General features: G+C 49.6%; 1 protein-coding gene across 1 annotated transcript in view; it reads left to right on the plus strand.

Annotated features, from left to right (window-relative positions):
* col7a1l (collagen type VII alpha 1-like) overlaps positions 1 to 18618 on the plus strand; it is a 435910-nt gene that overhangs the window by 97269 nt on the left and 320023 nt on the right. Inside the window, exons 5-9 of the mRNA XM_072470919.1 lie at positions 358 to 451; positions 9883 to 10053; positions 12022 to 12185; positions 17077 to 17206; positions 18192 to 18308. Of these exons, the coding sequence (XP_072327020.1) occupies positions 358 to 451; positions 9883 to 10053; positions 12022 to 12185; positions 17077 to 17206; positions 18192 to 18308 (676 nt within the window). The remainder of the gene's footprint in view (positions 1 to 357; positions 452 to 9882; positions 10054 to 12021; positions 12186 to 17076; positions 17207 to 18191; positions 18309 to 18618) is intronic.

Genomic DNA, 18618 nt, shown 5'->3' on the forward strand with positions numbered 1-18618 from the left:
AATCACACCATATGATGCCTTAAGTGATATTTCATCAAAAAAAGGGATGCCACAGTGTAATTAACAACCCTCTGAGCCACATTGGCCACTGATGTCAACATGTCACACACAATACTTGCTTGGCCTGGCTCACCTACTTGGAGAAGGACTGTGGGTAATAATATTCAAAGGTATTCAGGGATGTGGTGCTTAACTGGATAAGTGAGGTTGATTTATGAGAAGAAACATTGGACTGGATCTGGCCGAGAGTCTTCATCTTGTTCTTAAAAATGTATCTTCAAAACGTTCCAAACATTGTGCACATGCATCTTAATTATTTGAACCTCTTCACATTGTTTCCTGTGCTAAATTTTGCAGGTAATGGTTTTGATCACAGATGGAAAGTCTGCAGATTCAGTTGAGGAGCCAGCCACACGGCTACAAGAGAAAGGGGTGACAGTGTATACAGTGGGTAAGTATTCAGTGGCCATGCCTACAATGGGTTAATATTCAGTGACACTCGTTACAGTACGTTAGTGTTCACGGTCGAAAGAGAAAATGCTGGAAAATCTCAGCAGGTCTGGCAGCATCTGTAGGGAGAGAAAAGAGCTAACGTTTCGAGTCCAATGAATCTTTGTCAAAGCTCAAGCTCAAGCTTTGACAAAGAGTCATCGGACTCGAAACGTTAGCTCTTTTTTCTCCCTACAGATGCTGCCAGACCTGCTGAGATTTTCCAGCATTTTCTCTTTCGTTTCATATTCCAGCATCCGCAGTAATTTGCTTTCATTAGTGTTCATAGTTCCTGATTAAAATGGTTAAATGTTCAGGATTCCCTGTATACAATGGATTAGTGTTCAGGGTTCCTGTTTACAATGAATGAGCATCATCAAGGTGCAAATAGCATGGAGGCAATGTCATGATATGTACGCTCTCTCTCTTCTGCTAATCACTGAGTCTACCATATAAATGGATATTCATGGTTTCTGGACACTGAATGATACATGGAATGTATACAATCTCTGAATCCTACACTCCTCATAATCGTGCATCTTCTTTGGCTTCAAATATGAATCTATCTCCCCCTTGAAAGAGGCAATGTTGTCCACCTCAACCATTCCCCGTGGATAACCATACACTCCAAAAACTCAATGCAAATATATTTTACTGAATCATGTTCTCCTGACTCTCTAAGTAACAATTGTAAATTGATGACTCCTAGTTACTGACTCCCCAACCTAGGGAAAGCCTTCCCACTCGCCCGATTGAAACGTTTCAAAATTTATAACATCCCAATTCGATTTTATCTTAATCTTTGCTACTCTCGTGGAATATAGTCAATTCTTTGTTAACTCAAAGCCATTTCATCGAAAAGAAAATGAAATTAAGCAGCACTGTGAATCAAGCAATTTGAATAAAACAGCATAGGAGATTGTCACTGCTTGAGAAACAAATCATATTAATATATAATATATAGTGGGCAGCACGGTAGCACAAGTGGATAGCACTGTGGCTTCACAGCGCCAGGGTCCCAGGTTCAATTCTCCGCTGGGTCACTGTCTGTGCGGAGTCTGCACATTCTCCCCGTGTCTGCGTGGGTTTCCTCCGGGTGCTCCGGTTTCCTCCCACAGTCCAAAGAATTACAGGTTAGGTGGATTGGCCATGCTAAATTGCCCTTAGTGTCCAAAAAGGTTAGGAGGGGTTATTGGGTTATAGGGATAGGGTGGAAGTGAGGGCTTAAGTGGGTTGGTGTAGACCCGACGGGCCGAATGGCCTCCTGCTGCACTGTATGTTCTATAATTTGGAAAAGATTAGAGCTCGACCATAGAGAGATGTCAGGAAGCATTTCTTCGTACAAGGATGGTAAGAATTTGGATTCTCTCCCCCAGCAATTGAGATTGAAATATTTGTGTTGGGTGAGGGTATTAAGGATTACAGAGTGAAAGCAGGTAGATGGGAGTGAAGATCAGCCAAGATCTAATTTGGATGGTACAACAGGCTCAAGGGGCTGAATGGCCTATTCACAATTATCGAAATTAAAAATGATCAAACAATAGTCCCAGTATCTCTGCTCATAATTACAGTTTTTCATTCCTAGTATCATTCATGGGCGGCATGGTAGCACAGTGGTTAGCACTGTTGCTTCACAGCGGCTGGGTCCCAGGTTCGACTCCTGGCTTGGGTCACTGTCTGTGTGGAGTCTGCACATTCTCCTGTGTCCGGTTGGGTTTCCTCCGGGTGCTCCGGTTTCCTCCCACAAGACCCGTAAGACGTGCTGCTTGGTGAATTGGACATTCTGAATTCTCCCTCTGTGTACCCGAACAGGCGCCGGAGTGTGGCGACTGGGGGATTTTCACAATAACTTCATTGCAGTGTTAATGTAAGCCTACTCGTGACAATAATAAAGATTATTATTATCATTCTGGAGAATCTATGCTGTACATTCCTGAAGGCTTTATAGTGCTTTCTGTAATAGGTGTACTAACTGCATGCAAAACTGTAACTGTGGTTTAAACATTGCCTCATGGAACAAATTTATCATTATCTCTTGTATTCTGTGTCTCCGTTTGTGAAACTTAAAATACGACTAGCCTGTTTTTAAAAAAAAATGCACCTTTAACAAGCTGTGTTCACACTTTCAAGGAGTATTTTATGTGTTAGGTGGCATTAAGCAATGACATTTTTACAGCCCCGCCATATATTATAATGTTAATTGTTTCATTCTGATACAAATTACTGCACCATGTCACGTGACCTCAACCTGTGACAGAAAGAATTTGCTGACTTTCCTCAGGGGTGACGCTGTGCGGAGCGGATGCAGTTGTTCTGAGCGTATTTGTTGCTGAAAGCCAAATGCTACGTTATTAATGGTTTGTGTTAATATCTTTATTGCAGCTTAATTGCGCTCATTTTCCTGAAGCCTGGTGTTGTTTGCTGCATTCGCTTAAAAGCCTTCCTCATACTGCCAGCGATTTGAGAGTTGCTCGGCCTCTTGCCGCCATCTGGTGGTTACTTTGAATATAATTGTTAAACTGGTTATAAACTTGACTTGGAAAATGAGGAAGGCCATAGAGGCTGATGTATCATAATGACCACGAGACGAAATGGTGAAACTATTGAAGCTTTATTGTGCTAGATGTTAAGCCTCCTGCAGCTGGAACCAGAATGGAGGCAGCGCAGGAGAGTATACACTTTTATATAGCGCCTGCTGGAAGGAGCCAGCAGGCTGGGATTTGCTGTATTAACTGTAGTATAGTGGCAGTACCGTAATACACGTAGTGTCTGACCAGTGGTGTTTACCACATTCACCCCCTGTTTAAAAAAGAGTCCAGCGGGGGTGAAAACAACGTTACAGGTTGAGTCTGTCGGGGGCTTTGACCCTCCGCCGCGATCGCCTCAGTCCTGGTTGTGGTGTGGGCCGGCAGGTACCTGCGACTCCAGGAGCGTGTTGTCCTCTCCTTCTTCACCCAGCAGTGGATCCGGTGAGAGGACGGGTGCTGCTGGGGTGGGGGTTGCGGTGATAGTCGTTGGTGGGAGGGTGAACGCCGCAGGGGCTGGGGAGGCAACTGGAGGGGGAGGGGACGGTACCAGGTCGGGGGTGGTGGTGGTTGTGGATGGGGAGCCAGCGGGTGCCAGGTCCTGGAGGGAGACTGTGTCCTGTCGCCCGTCATGGTGTGCCACGTAGGTGAACTGTGGGTTCGCATGGAGGAGGAGGACTTTTTCGACGAGGGAATCAGATTTGTGGCTCCTCGCATGCTTCCAGAGGAGGACCGGCCCAGGAAGTGTCAGCCAGGTTGGGAGCGAGACCCCGGAGGTGGACTTCCTAGGGAAGATAAACACACGTTCGTGAGGGGTCTCGTTGGTGGCAGTGCACAGGAGCGACCGGATAGACTGGAGCGCATCGGGGCGGACCTCCTGCCAGCGGGAGACCAGGAGACTCCGAGACCGAAGGGCCAGCAGGACGGCCTTCCAGACTGTCGTGTTCTCCCTCTCCACCTGCCCGTTTGCCCGGGGGTTGTAGCTGGTCGTCCTGCTCGAGGCAATGCCCTTGCTGAGCAGGAACTGACGCAACTCATCACTCATGAAGGAGGATCCCTGATCGCTATGGATGTAGGTGGGGAAACCGAACAAGGTGAAGATACTGTCAATGACCACGAGACAAAGTGGCCCTTCTTGCCACACCCATTGCAGGTCGCGCTCCGCGTTGTCGGGGGTGCTTGTTCTGGCCACAAAAATAGTATTTGAGGCCTCCGGAGCTGCAAGCCGCACTGCGCAGGCTTGCAGCGTACCCGGGTCGGATGATAGTGGGGCCCATAACGCCCACGATTGTGCTGCGCGGTCTAGGACTCTAGATTGCGGGAGGCCACTTCTGGGGAGTTAGCGAGCTGTACAGTCTCTGTAAGGTCGAGTGTACCCCCTTCCAATAATCGCTGGCGAACGTAATTGGCCTTAATGCCCGTGACATAGGCATCTCTGATCAGTAGTTCCATGTGTTGGACTGCCGACACTGCCTGGCAATTATAGTTTCTTCCAAGTATCCGCAAAGCACGCAAGAAATCGTCCTGAGACTCCCCCGGGAGTTGCCGTCCCGTGACCAGGAGGTGCCTGGCGAACACCTGATTCACAGTCTTGATGTACTGTCCTTAGAGTGATGCCATCGCTTCCTTGTAAGTGGGCGTGTCCCGAATGAGGGGGAAAACTTGTGGGCTCACCCGTGTGTAGAGTATCTGGAGCTTCTGCGAGTCTGAGAAGTCTCCTGTGGATGCTCGGAGATATCCTTCAAAGCAGGCTAGCCAGTGCTCGAAAGTGGCTGTGGCGTCAGCTGCGTGAGGGTTCAGCTCCAGGCGATCCGGCTTGATTAAGACGTTCATCTTTAAAATTCTAGCACAATAAATTGATGCATCATTAATGACCATGAGACGAAATGATGAAACTAATGAGGCTTTATTGTGCTAGATGTTAAGCCTCCTGCAGCTGCAGCCAGAATGGAGGCAGCGTAGGAGAGCATACACTTTTATACAGCGCCTGCTGGGAGGAGCCAGCAGGCTGGGATTTACTGTATTAACTGTAGTACAGTGGCAGTACCGTAATACCCGTAGTGTATGACCAGTGGTGTTTACCACAGAGGGAAAAAAAGAAGTGTTTTCACAACCTCAGCACACCACTGTGACATTTCACAACCAATGAAGTACTATTAGTAGTGCGGTCACTGTCGTAATGCAGAGAATTCAACACAGAAAGATCCCGCAGTCTGGAATGAGATAATGTCCAGTTTGGGGATGTTGGCTGTGGGATATCTATTTATCCGGGTCACTGGGGAGAACGCTCGCTTTTTGTCTTCAAGAGAGTGGCCGTAATATCTTTGATGCCGCCCAAGTGGGCAGATGGGGCCTTGGTTCCATGCCTCGTCCAGAAAACAGTACCTCTGACATTGCGGCATCCCCCCCCCCACCCCCCCCCCCCCAGTACTGACACTTTCTGAAGCGGTGTTTGAGCACATGGGTTGAAAAAGGTACCGATTCTGTGGCCCTAAAGGTGGTGGTGGGGGGGGGGGGGGGGTTGCTGGGAGGGTGGATGTTGGGGGGACTGGGAGAGGTGGGCGGTGGGAAGGGGTGGGGGGTGGAGGGGGGAGTCTGGGAGGGGTGGGTGTTGGGGGGACTGGGAGAGGTGGGTGGTGGGAAGGGATGGGGGATGGTGGGTGGAGGGTGGAGGGGGGTCTGGGAGGGGTGGGTGTTGGGGGGACTGGGAGTGGTGGGTGGTGGGAAGGGATGGGGGATGGTGGGTGGAGGGTGGAGGGGGGTCTGGGAGGGGTGGGTGTTGGGGGGACTGGGAGAGGTGGGTGGTGGGAAGGGATGGGGGATGGTGGGTGGAGGGGGGGTCTGGGAGGGGTGGGTGGTGGGAAGGGATGGGGGATGGTGGGTGGAGGGGGGTCTGGGAGGGGTGGGTGGTGGGAAGGGATGGGGGATGGTGGGTGGAAGGGGGGGGGGGGCTAATGGAGGCAACATAAAACGGCCTACAGCGTTTGAGAAGAGTTGTGAATTCTCTAAGAATATTTTTTCAGCGTCTAATTTTATTGACATTGTTGTCTTGCCTACCTCCACCTCCAATCTCACCCCATCCTGCCCCTGCACAGAGATCCACGCGCTGGCCTCTTAGCTGCAATCAGACTGGATGAGACAATCAGACAGATTTTATTGTTTCAGAAACAGGTGGTGTTGCAATGTCATCATGGTAAAGGGAATTGCTTTTAATCTTTGATTGCTGTTAATTATCTTCTTGTTCCTCATCTCCTCTCCTCGAGGATTTGAATTTCACTGATGTTTGATGTTTGTCACCCCCTAAGATATAAAAGAAACACAATGGTGACAAACACACAGCAGACTGAGGATTAAGCATCACACAGAGGCATATGGAGTTAACGTTTCGGATCGTTGACCTTTTGTCAGAACAGGAGACCTCGCAGATGAACGGTTTTCAAATCAGCTTGGGCCCAGGGAAAAGGGGAGGGGGAACAGGCAAAGAACCAAAGGAAACTTTTGTTCAAATGTCATTATTGGGAATTGCCAGGCTATTTGATTGTGGGTGCATCACAAATTATCCAAAGACACGTAGATAAAGGTTAAACTAAATTTATTTTTACTCAAAAGTGTGATATTATCATAACGGTAGGCACTGCAAGGGTTAATGAAATGCCTGGAGTAGCCACGAGAGGGAGCTACAGATACAAGTATATAAGGCATTGATGCTGAGCCTTGTGGGTGAGGGTAGTCAGGAGTTAGCTAGAGAGAGTCAGAAGTATTAGTAGTGTGAGATAGAGCAGATCATAGTTTATACCAGTATTAAGATTAGTTGTAGATGAGTGTAGTTTATATGTTAACAATCAACTGTGTATTATTTAGATTTATGTGTCGAATCCAAATTAGTAGTGTTATTAAATTTATAGCTTTGTTTAAGTTCAAGCTATTTTGTGGTCTTTGTGAACACTAAGCCAACCACCCTAAATTAACCAACATAAAGAACACCACAAAAAGTAAAGCCACACTAGTGGCTTACAACACAAGTATCCCAGCCAGGGACTAACAGGACTAGAAGGTCCAGGCTTGGGATGGTATTTGAAGGGCTTGATAACAAGTACCAACTGGATAGGCCTCCACCCATTTCCATGGGAACTCTTACACCATGAGCCCCATGGGGGGTCATGTGTGATCTGTCGCAGTCCTCACGAGGGTTATCACACAAAGTGTTACAAACCCACAATGTAGGGCCCCGATCTAACGGAAAGGTTTCACAGGGCGGAATTTACCGGCCGTTCACGCCGGCGTGATATTCCTGTCCCACCGACGGCACACGGGTTTCCCGGTGACGAGGTTTGCAGTCAACGGGAAATCCCGTCGACAGCGGCAGGACCGGAAAATCCCGCTGACGGCCGCCTCCTTCGCTGAAAAACACGCGGCCGGCTGCTCGGTAAATCCCGCCCTCAGCGTCATTTGTGATGTTTTGTTCTGGGAGTTTCTCCCTGGCTTTGTCGGCGGGTTGCCCACCTGCCGTCTCACCACTCAGTCACTTTCCTGGGCCCTGGGGAGTTTCACACCGGGCAATTTACTGACCAACCCGCTGTGATGACACCTGCTATTGGGTTGCTGAGGGCCTCCCCTTTTCAGGCCTTCCTACACAGCACTTTTAGGCCCCCTTCTATTCCAGGGCCCTCACCTTCACCCCCCCCCCTCAACTTTTCAGAGGACCCTTCATACCCACCCTGCACCCTCACCCTTCATACCCCCCTCCACCCTCCTTTACCTCCTCAGGCCCTGACTCTTGGCAGTGTCACCCTGCCACCTGGGCACCCTGAGACTGGCACCCTGGCAGTGCCACGTGGACACCTTGACAGTGCCAGGTGTTCGCATTGCAGGGGGAGAGCCAATGGGCCACACTGCTCCGTCCCTCATCACCTAGGGGTCTCTGATTGCCCGGTAGACCCTCCGGGTGCAGTTCCGCCTGGTCCACATTTGTGTGGATCAATACTAAACGGTGCCTGGCTGAGGTGTCCCTCGTGAAGCCGGAGGCTGGGAGCCTGGTACATCCCGGGTAATCATGCCTAAGTGGGTTTAAAACCTACTTAGGCCCGCGAGGCTTGGCCCTGCACATTGTGGGTGGGATTGTGATCGCGACACCTCGTGGGATCTGGGAGGCCTTTCCCGGGATCTACCGGCTGTGCTGTGCTCATGTGTGGGCGCAACGCGGATGGTAGATTGCGCCCCAAGTCACAAACAAGCTATTCAGCCCAACTATCCATGTTTATGTTCCACATGACCCTCCTCCCAGTTTATTTCATTACATCCCAACAACATATCCTCCTGCATATTGGGCGCGAACTACCAGCCACGCTAAACCCGAAAGACAGCACGGTGCAGCTGGTAGATGCCGGGAGATTCCTCTTCCGGAATCTATCCGGTTCACCACGCCTCGCAAGATCTAACGTGATCTCGCGAGACGTCACAATCTGAATCCCGCGCATTGTGGGCAGGATAACAATTCAGCATATTAGAGTGAGACAGTGAGTCTCACTCTAATATGCATTTCCCTGAAGTACCCAAGGCGCTGGGATCTAAGCCCCCTCACCTTGGAGCCCTAGGGCAAGCGCCATTCAGTGCTGGTCTCCACAAAGGACCAGACAGAATGGCACTCGCGGGGGTCTTCCAGGGGATCATAGGCCCACAGGTGGTTGCCCTCTGGACAGGGTGGTACCCTGGCATTGCTGGTGCCACCTGGCACCCTGGCACTGCCAGCTTGATATTTTGGCAAGCGGAGCTCCTCCGTGCAGGAAACGGGTCTTACTGCGGCCTTGTCGGGGAGTCCTGCTGAGGCACCAAATAGAACCAGAGTCCCGGTAAATAGTGTGTGCTTCTCGGACCACTAGCGCCGGGATACATCCAGTTAATCACCCTCGTCCCGGGGCTCTGTCCGATTCGGTTCGGTTGCTCCCATTATTTTCTCTCTCGGATGTTTATTTAGCTTTACTTTAAATACTATTTGCCTCAACTACTCTTGTACTTTTGTAGTTGCTAATTCCATATTCCATATTCTACCTACTCTCTGGTAAAGAAGAATCGCAATTTAATTTAACATACTTATGGTGCCTAGTTCTGATTTTATCTGCAATTGGTTTGATCTTACCTCTGTTTCAATACTCATACACTTCCCAGCAGAATTCACTACACAGAGTGTGACATTCCTGATCTGCATGGCTGAGTCCTACCTCCTCGATTATTCACTAAATTAGTTGCCTTGACTTGGCTTTGATCTGGATGTTACAGTGAAAGGAATTGTGCAGCACTTATTCCATCATCCAACAACATTTTGTGACCTGGTGGGACACCATACTTTGTATGTATGTGAAAAATAAAAATTCCAACACTGTATGAATTGGAGAGCTGGACTGCTCTGGAATCTTGGTTCAAGTCAATCACAAACAGATGGGTTGGAAGTGTCCCTTGTTGGCTGTAAGGAGTTTGGAAAATGTGAATCCAGGGACATTGCTCTATTTGCCAATGGACACGGGCAGCACATAAATAGCTTCTAATGCGGCACTAATTGACAACCTCACTCACAGAGGCCCAGGATGGCTGTCACGTTATAGCCGGGCATGTTCTTCGAAGGTTCGGGACACGGCAGCTTAATGGGCCAGTGTTTAGGGTGCTTTGTTCTACTCTCACTACACTGTGCCCGACTTAGAAAGTTGCTGTTGGGGGCTTCAAATTAAAATAGTTCCATTCCCTGGACCTAAAACATTTCACCGAGGCGATGCTGGTAACCACAAAATAAAATACAACATGCATCAAGGCCCATAGCCTCAGACTTGGATGTATACGTCTTCATAAAGTATTTCTTGTCCTTACTTTTTTTAAGGAATTAAAAGTGCAGATAAAAATGAACTGAAGAGAATTGCTTCCGATCCATTTGAAGAGCACTATCTATTCGTGGAGGAGTTCAATCTACTCAACACCATTTTGGCCAAACTTTCGAGAAGGCTTTGCTTCACAACTTCGGAGCCTCCTCGCCCAGTGAGGCCTACACTACGTAAGTAACTGTGAATGATGCTCTGGGAGTACCTTTGAAAGCAGTACAGAATGGCATAGTGTATTTTCACCTCCAGCAACTGGCTGGCCCTCAACTGCAGAATTAAATGTTGGATCCCAGGGGGAAGAAGATGTGCCGGTTCCAGACGAGATGAATTTGGGCAGTTTCAATCCAGAGCCGAGCGAGAGCGGACTTATGCTGCCAGACTGGTCCTTTCAGGTCTCCCAATGACCGTAGGGAGTGGAACTGGCATTTCCCGAATCACTGGAAATTGTATTTGGCATCCTACTCAGGCACAGGACTCTAATTTGCATAACTAAACCGCTATCGGCAGACATGCTAAGCGTCCATTGAAAGGCCTGCCTGAGTGGCGATTCAACATTAGCTTGCATTTATAAAGCGTGGTTAAACGCAGTAACGATTTTCCCGAGATGCTTCTCAGGAGCTCAACCAAATAAAATTTGACATCAAGCTAGAAAAGAGATAATAGGGCAGGCAGGTAACAGAAAGAAGCAAATTCAAGGAAGAAAGAAAGTTAAGGGAGGTGAGGAGATGGAGGATCTATGCGGCTGAAGGCACAGATGCCAATGGTAGAGCAGGGCATATCAGGGATGTACAGGAGGTTAGGAGCAACAGAGAGACCTTGGAGATTTGCAGGGCTGGAGAAGGTCACAGGGATAAGGAGGAGCAACACAATGAAAAGATTTGAAGACAAGGATGAGAATTTTAAAATCAAACCAGTCCTGTACTGGGAATCAAATTTGCACTCCAGAAAACCAATTGGGGAAGGATGTTACTGGAGCCAATCATTCGTGAAACCTGACAAGCATGCACCAAATTTAACCAGCCCCTAATTTCAGTACAATGTCTCTGTAAATGTGTTTAAGTAAAACCGCAATTAATGCCCATCACTTGAATACAATTGAGCACAATTAGCAACTGATGTAGCCTTGGGAGAACAAGGAATGGTGCGGCTTTGATGTGAGTTTGGTTGCAGGCCGCTGAGGTTTGGATGAGTTCAGGAGAGTAGAACCATAGAATTCCTGCAGTGCAGAAGGAGGTCATTTGGCCCACCGGGTCTGCACGAACGCTCTGAAAGAACACCTTAGCTAGGCTCACTCCCCAGCCCTGTCCCCTTAACCTAAACTGTACATCCTTGGACACTAAGGGACAATTTAGCGTGGCCAATCTACCTAACCTGCACATCTTTAGACTGTGGGAGGAAATCGGAGTACCCGGAGAAAACCCACGCAGACACGGGGAGGACGTGCAAACTTCACACAGCCAGTCACCCAAGGCCTGAATTGAACTCCGGTCCCTGGCGCTGTGAGGCAGCAGTGCTAACCACTGTGCCGCCATAACGCCCGTGGGAGGCCAGTCAGAAGAGAATTGGAATAGTCACGTTTGGGACTAACAAAGGAACAGATGAGGGTTTCAGCAGCAGTGAGCTGAGGCAGGATGGAGACAGGCAATGTTACTGCGATGGAAAGAGGCGGCCTTGGGATAAGAGCTCCTGGCAGACGTAAGGGTGCACAAGGTCCCCACCGGACCTTCTACTATCGGACGCCCAGGTATTTAGGAGGGAAATAGGTTCAGTTTGGAGTAAAAAGTCTTTCCTAAAATCTCTAGCTCAACATTGCATTCTACATCCTGTAATGGGCTGCCTTCCTTGGCACAGAATCTCCCAGTTGTCAGCAGCTGAAGAACAATTATGTTTTGCAAAGTGTCGGGTTGTCTTGGTAATTATCCTTATAAACTGCAATTCCCTTGCTAATCAGACATTCATACAGACCTTCTTAAAGGTGTTAATCAGAGTGCTGGGAACCGAAAGGAAATTTAAAATAAATATCACCTCTCAGGGGAGCTCATAAGTAAATAGGACAGAGGCAGAACTGCATTATGGTAATGAATGTGCTCACCGCCTTGCGGTAGATAAATCTAATCCTTCCTGTCCCTTCTTCTCACCAGTGGCAGAGAAAATCATCGGCCCCCGGGACTTGGTGATTAGTGAATTGAGTTACAGCTCAATGAGACTGTCCTGGACTCCAGCTACAGGAGACGTGATGAGCTACAGAGTTGTCATCAGCCCACATTCATCTGGCGGACGGCTGGTACCAGGGGCAGAGAGGCAGGTGGGTGATGCTGGATTCTATACAGCCCCTTCATTTCACAGTTACTTGCTCGGGGAGGAAGGGGCAGCGGAATGGAGCCTAAAGTGGTTGGATCAGAGAAAAGAGTGAAGGCAGAGAGCGGTGCTCAATCAGGTGTTTTCTCACATAAATTCCAACCCATACCGCAAATGGCAACGCTATCAGCAATGACGCCCCATTTGTTTAACTTAATTTCACTGTGAAGCGGCTGTAATTAAAAGTCTTCAATAAATGAATGTGACAATGCTATCACAAAGAACACACTTCAAATACCCTCTGAAACTTTCCTTGAAGTACGACAGCATTGGTATTAATGACTGGGAGGAGTTTACTGCCAATCCATCAAATTAAAGACAATTTCTCCATCACATTTTGGGTCACAACGTCTTGAGGTAGATGGCAAGGAAGGGAAGAAAAGGAAGCAAATTCTACACCAGTTCCCAGGCCCTCATGGGATGTCGTACCTCATCTGTCCAAAGACCTGTGGGCCTGGGATTGTTCGGTCACAATAAGGCCCACAGCAGAAAATGGCGACCCTGAGTAGACGTCATTCTTGAATCAAGGAACAGCCAATGACGATTAGTAATGGTGATGATATTGGTTATGGTGATATTAATAGTCATGGCAATGCTGGTGGTACTGCCAACGGTAGTGATAGAAGATTCACAATTTGTGGGTCTGGGTCATACAAACCCGATGGGTCGAATGGCCTCCTTTTGCACTGAACGGATTCTATGACAATTCTATCCTATTCTATGAGAAAAGCTGTTTCCTAAATCCAGTGCCCATCGGGCAACACGGTAGCACTTGTGCAGCATGGTAGCACAAGAGGATAGCACTGTGGCTTCATAGAGCCAGGGTCCCAGGTTCGATTCCCCGCTGGGTCACTGTCTTTGCGGAGTCTGCACGTTCTCCCCGTGTGTGCGTGGGTTTCCTCCGGGTGCTCCGGTTTCCTCCCACAGTCCAAAGATGTGCAGGTTAGATGGACTGGCCAGGCTAAATTGCCCTTAGTGTCCAAAAAGGTTAGGAGGGGTTATTGGGTTATGGGGATAGGGTGGAAGTGAGGGCTGAAGTGGGTCGGTGCAGACTTGAAGGGCCGAATGGCCTCCTTCTGCACTGTATGTTCTATGTTCTTTGACTCAATTAACTGATCTTCGCCCAGGTAATGTCAGGGCACTATCACTGGCCAGTCAAAGGGTGAGGAGTCTCTGATGAGAGGTGCAAAAAATATCAGTGTCCTCATTCCTAGTCGCTCAATATAACATTCTACTTTCGCACCATGTCATACCACTCTCAGAATGTAATTTAATGGCCTTCCCCATGGTGAGTTTGGTGGTGGTGGGGGTATCATAGAATTTACATTGCAGAAGGAGGCCATTCGGCCCATCAAGTCTGCACCGGCCCTTGGAAAGAGTACCCTACGTAATCCCGCGCCGCCACCCTATCCCCATAACCCAGTAACACCATCTCACCTTTTTGGACACTAAGGACAATTTATCATGGCCAATCCACCTAACCTGCACATCTTTGGACTGTGGGAGGAAACCGGAACACCCGGAGGAAACGCTGTTTGGATTGATTCTGGGCATTTGGCGGTGTCCCTCATGCAAAGGCACTCAGAGCCTGATTGAGAGATTTGGTATTGTGAAACGGCGACTTTCTGGTGGCCCCCACCTGCGACCCCCCTCTTGCCACCATTCACCTGTGGCCTGAGTTGCTCAGCGCACCTTGGCTTCGGATGGGTGCATTCCCAGCAACAGCCAGCACCTCCCTGGTGGCATTGCTGAGCAATGAACAGACTTTGATTGGCCAACAGTTCTTGGCAGACAGCATGTCCACTCCCGGGATCCGTGGTCCTGGGGAAGGCAGGATGTCCATTCCTGGGATCCATGATCCTGGGAAAGGCAGGATGTCTGCTCCTGGGATCCATGATCCCCGGGAAGGCAGGATGTCCATTCCTGGGATCTATGATCCCCGGGAAGGCAGGATGTCCATTCCTGGGATCCGTGATCCCGGGGAAGGCAGGATGTCCACTCCTGGGATCCGTGATCCCGGGGAAGGCAGGATGTCCACTCCCGGGATCCGTGGTCCTGGGGAAGGCAGGATGTCCATTCCTGGGATCCATGATCCTGGGAAAGGCAGGATGTCCGCTCCTGGGATCCATGATCCCCGGGAAGGCAGGATGTCCATTCCTGGGATCTATGATCCCCGGGAAGGCAGGATGTCCATTCCTGGGATCCGTGATCCCGGGGAAGGCAGGATGTCCACTCCTGGGATCCGTGATCCCGGGGAAGGCAGGATGTCCACTCCTGGGATCCATGATCCCGGGGAAGGCAGGATGTCCACTCCTGGGATCCATGATCCCGGGGAAGGCAGGATGTCCACTCCTGGGATCCGTGATCCCGGGGAAGGCAGGATGTCCACTCCTGGGATCCATGATCCCGGGAAGGCAGGATGTCCACTCCTGGGATCCATGATCCCAGGGAAGGCAGGATGTCCATTCCTGGGATCCGTGATCCCGGGGAAGGCAGGATGTCCACTCCTGGGATCCATGATCCCGGGAAGGCAGGATGTCCACTCCTGGGATCCATGATCCCGGGAAGGCAGGATGTCCACTCCTGGGATCCGTGATCCCCGGGAAGGCAGGATGTCCACTCCTGGAAAACGTGATCCCGGGGAAGGCAGGATGTCCACTCCTGGGATCCATGATCCCGGGAAGGCAGGATGTCCACTCCTGGGATCCGTGATCCCGGGAAGACAGGATGTCCACTCCTGGGATCCGTGATCCCTGGGAAGGCAGGATGTCCACTCCTGGAAAACGTGATCCCGGGGAAGGCAGGATGTCCACTCCTGGGATCCGTGATCCCGGGGAAGGCAGGATGTCTGCTGTTGCCTGGTTTAGGTTCCTGGTCGGCGCGGCTCTCGCTGCCTCTCCAATTAGTGGGCGAGAACCGCTCGCCTTCACTAAATTCTGCCCTCACACTGGGCCATCCCATTCGCACAAATCAGTGTAACGCTTTGGGTAAAGGTAATTAGAGTGTGACAGGAAAGGACAGAATGTTTAACAGTAGTAGTGCATCAGTAAGGTCAAATCAGAAGAAAAATTAAAGGTTCTTTATGTGAATACGTGAAACATTCATAACAAGATAGATGAATTAATGGCACAAATAAAGATACATAGGTTTGATCTAATTACGGAGACATGGTTGCATGGTGACCAAGGTCAGGAACTAAATGTTCCAGCATAACTGATGTTTCAAGAAGACAGACAAAATGCAAAAAGAGAAGATGTCAGTCATCTTGATAACAAAGAATAACGTAACCATAGAACTACAGAACCATAGAAAAGGCACAGCTGAGAATGAGGCCATTCAGCCCACCTTGGCTGCATTGGCTGTAAAAACGAGCCATCCATTCTAACCTGACCTTGCTACACCTGGTCTATAGGCCTGCAGGTTACAGCACTTCAGATGCAGATCCAGGTAACTTTTAAGTGAATTGAATGCTTCTGACCCAACCTCTAACCAGTGCAGCGAGTCCCACACACCTTCTAATATCCCCTGTAATCCTTCTCCCAATCACCTTAAACCTGTGCCCCTGGTACTTCTGCTAGAGGAAACAAATCTTCCATGTCCATCCTTTCTGGCTCCTCACAATTTTGTGCATCTCAATCAAGTCCCAGCTTCGTCCCCTCTGTTCTGAGGAAACAACCCCAGACTATCCAATCTTTTCTCAGAGCTCCAGTTTCCGCACCCTGGCAATATTCTTGTAAACCTCTCCAGAGCAATTATGTCCTTCATGAGGACAATAGGGAGGAATGACCTTGGCTCGAAACAAAGGGCGTAGTCTCACGATTAAAGACGACAGCTGTTTTCGACTGGGATGAGGAAATACTACTTCACTCAAAGTTGTGAATCTTCGGAACGCTGCCCTCAAAGAGCTGTGGCTGCTCAGTCGTTTACGATATTCAAGTTTGAGATTGCTCGATATTTGGCTGCACGGAGATCAGGTCGGAAAGTAGCGCTGAGATAGAGAATCAACCATGATCTTATTAAACAGTGGGGCAGGCTTGAGGGACCATAGGAATGCGAGAATTGCGCCCCGGCGCCGACTTAACGATTCTCCCCCGCCAATTCTTGGGTACCCGCGGGATTCCCGTCTTGCCGGTCGGAGGCCATTGAAAGCGCCCCCCCCCCCCCCCCCCCCGGCGATTCTCTGGGCCCCGACGGGCCGAATGGTCGCCGAGTTCGCCGAGTCCTCCCGGCGTGGGTTACTCAGGACCCATACGGTGGGTCCTGGAAGGTGTGTCTGCGGGGGCCGTCCTGGAGGGGGTCACGAGGGGATCCGACCCTGGGGGTCCCCCACGGTGGCCTGGCCCGCGATCAGGGCCTACCGATCGGCGGGCGGACTGGTTCCGTGGGGGCCTATGTTCCTCCGCGCCGGGCCCCTGTATATTGCCCAGGGGCCGGCGCAGAGAAGGGAACCCCGGCGCATGCGCAAACCCGCGACGGTTGGAGCTGCGGGGACCACTCCGGCGCCGGACTAGCCCCCTAGGAAGGGGAGCATTCCTCATTAGCGGGGACCATTGACGCCGGAGTGGTTGGCGCCGCCTTTCATGCCGGCGTGGGGACATAGCCCCATTATTGGAGAATCCCGCCCCATATCTCCTACTCCCACTCTCATATCTGTCGTGTGGGGCTGGTTTAGCTCACTTGGCTGGCCAGCTACCTTGTGATGCAGAGCAAGGCCAGCAGAGTGGGTTCAACCCCCCCCCCCCAGTCGCCTAAAATAATAAACAGCAAAGATTTTTTTTGTAGACGGTGTTCTGTATGTAAAATGTTAACGGAACTTTCCCCTCTGTTTCTGATGGCAGATGGTGATAGATGGCGATGAGCATGCAATACCCGTGACAGGCCTAAAACCCAGCACAGAATATTCCTTCACTGTGGTTGCTGTGTATGCAGATGAGATTGGGGACCTCACCACTGCCAGCGGAAGAACAAGTAAGAATAAATGTCCAAAGTGATGAAAGCTAGGAGGAGATAGAAATGAACATTTTCCTCTGGTGGGAGAATCTGGCATAAGAGGCTTGTCAAGCCTGGCTCGGTTGGTGGTAGCCTGCCCTCTGAGTCCCACTCCTGGGCTTGAGTACAAAAATCAAGGCTGGCTGTTACTGCCAGTGCGGCATACTGAGAGAGTGCTACGCTACCAGAGGCTCCTTCTTTCAGATGAGAGATGTTAAACCAGAATCCTGGCTGCCTGCTCCCGATCTTTGGGCCAAACTCAACATCCAATTATCGTTCATTATAATATGGCTGCTTGTGGCTCCCACATTAAAACCGTGACTCTACTCCGAAAAGTACTTCATTGGCTGTAAAGTGCTCTGTGGCGTCTGGTGGTCGTGAAAGGCGGTATATAAATGCAAGTTTCTTTTCCTTTCTTTTTAAAATTCGAGCCAAGCCTTTCAGAAGTGAATTCAAGAAACACTGTAGAGTAACAACAGACAGTAATGTTGAGAAGTGTCAAGTAACTGTACGTAATGAAGTAATGATTGTAGAGTAACTGCTGACATTGGCGCTACAGGGCGGCACGGTAGCACAGTGGTTAGCACTGTTTCTTCACAGCGGTAGGCTCCCAGGTTCGATTCCCAGCTTGGGTCACTGTCTGTGTGGAGTCTGCACGTTCTCCCCATGTCTGCGTGGGTTTCCTCCGGGTGCTCCAGTTTCCTCCCACAAGTCCAAAGATGTGCAGGTTAGGTGGAAAGGCCATGCTAATTTGCCCTTAGTGTCCAAAAAGGTTAAGTAGGGTGACTGGGTTACGGGGATAGGGTGGAGGCGTGGGCTTGAGTAGGGTGCTCTTTCCAAGGGCTGGTGCAGACTCGATGGGCCGAATGGCCTCCTGCTGCACTGTCAATTCTATGATTCTATGGTAGAGTCTCTGGATTGTTACACACTGATACTTTGATCTTTTCTTTCTGTTGTCGTGCAGGTGCCCTACCTCGTGTGATTAACTTCCGAGTGGTAGAACGAGGGTTATTTAGTCTGAAGGTGGCCTGGACTCTTCCCCTGGAGCCCTTAGTGGGTTACAAGATCTACATACCGAGAAGTAAGATTTAGGAAAGAACTATAGCTTAAACCCTGAGGACAAGAGCCAGGTTCTGTAATTTGATGACATTGTCTTTAACAATGGAGGCACCATCAGAATTCATTGTTAAAACTCAAACTGTGGTAACAGATGCCATTTCCTTCCGTTCTGCCAATCTAATTTACACACCATTGTCAGGGGCGTAATACCAAACAACGTCATCACTCTCCAGTGTTAAAATAAGAATTTCAAAAAGTGATTAGAACTGGAAGGAACATAAAGAAAGGTTACCGAAGGCGACTGATTATTTGTCCCTGTTTGATTAAAAAAT

The sequence above is a fragment of the Scyliorhinus torazame genome, chromosome 13, assembly GCF_047496885.1.
Source record: "Scyliorhinus torazame isolate Kashiwa2021f chromosome 13, sScyTor2.1, whole genome shotgun sequence".
Classification (NCBI taxonomy): Eukaryota; Metazoa; Chordata; class Chondrichthyes; order Carcharhiniformes; family Scyliorhinidae; genus Scyliorhinus; species Scyliorhinus torazame.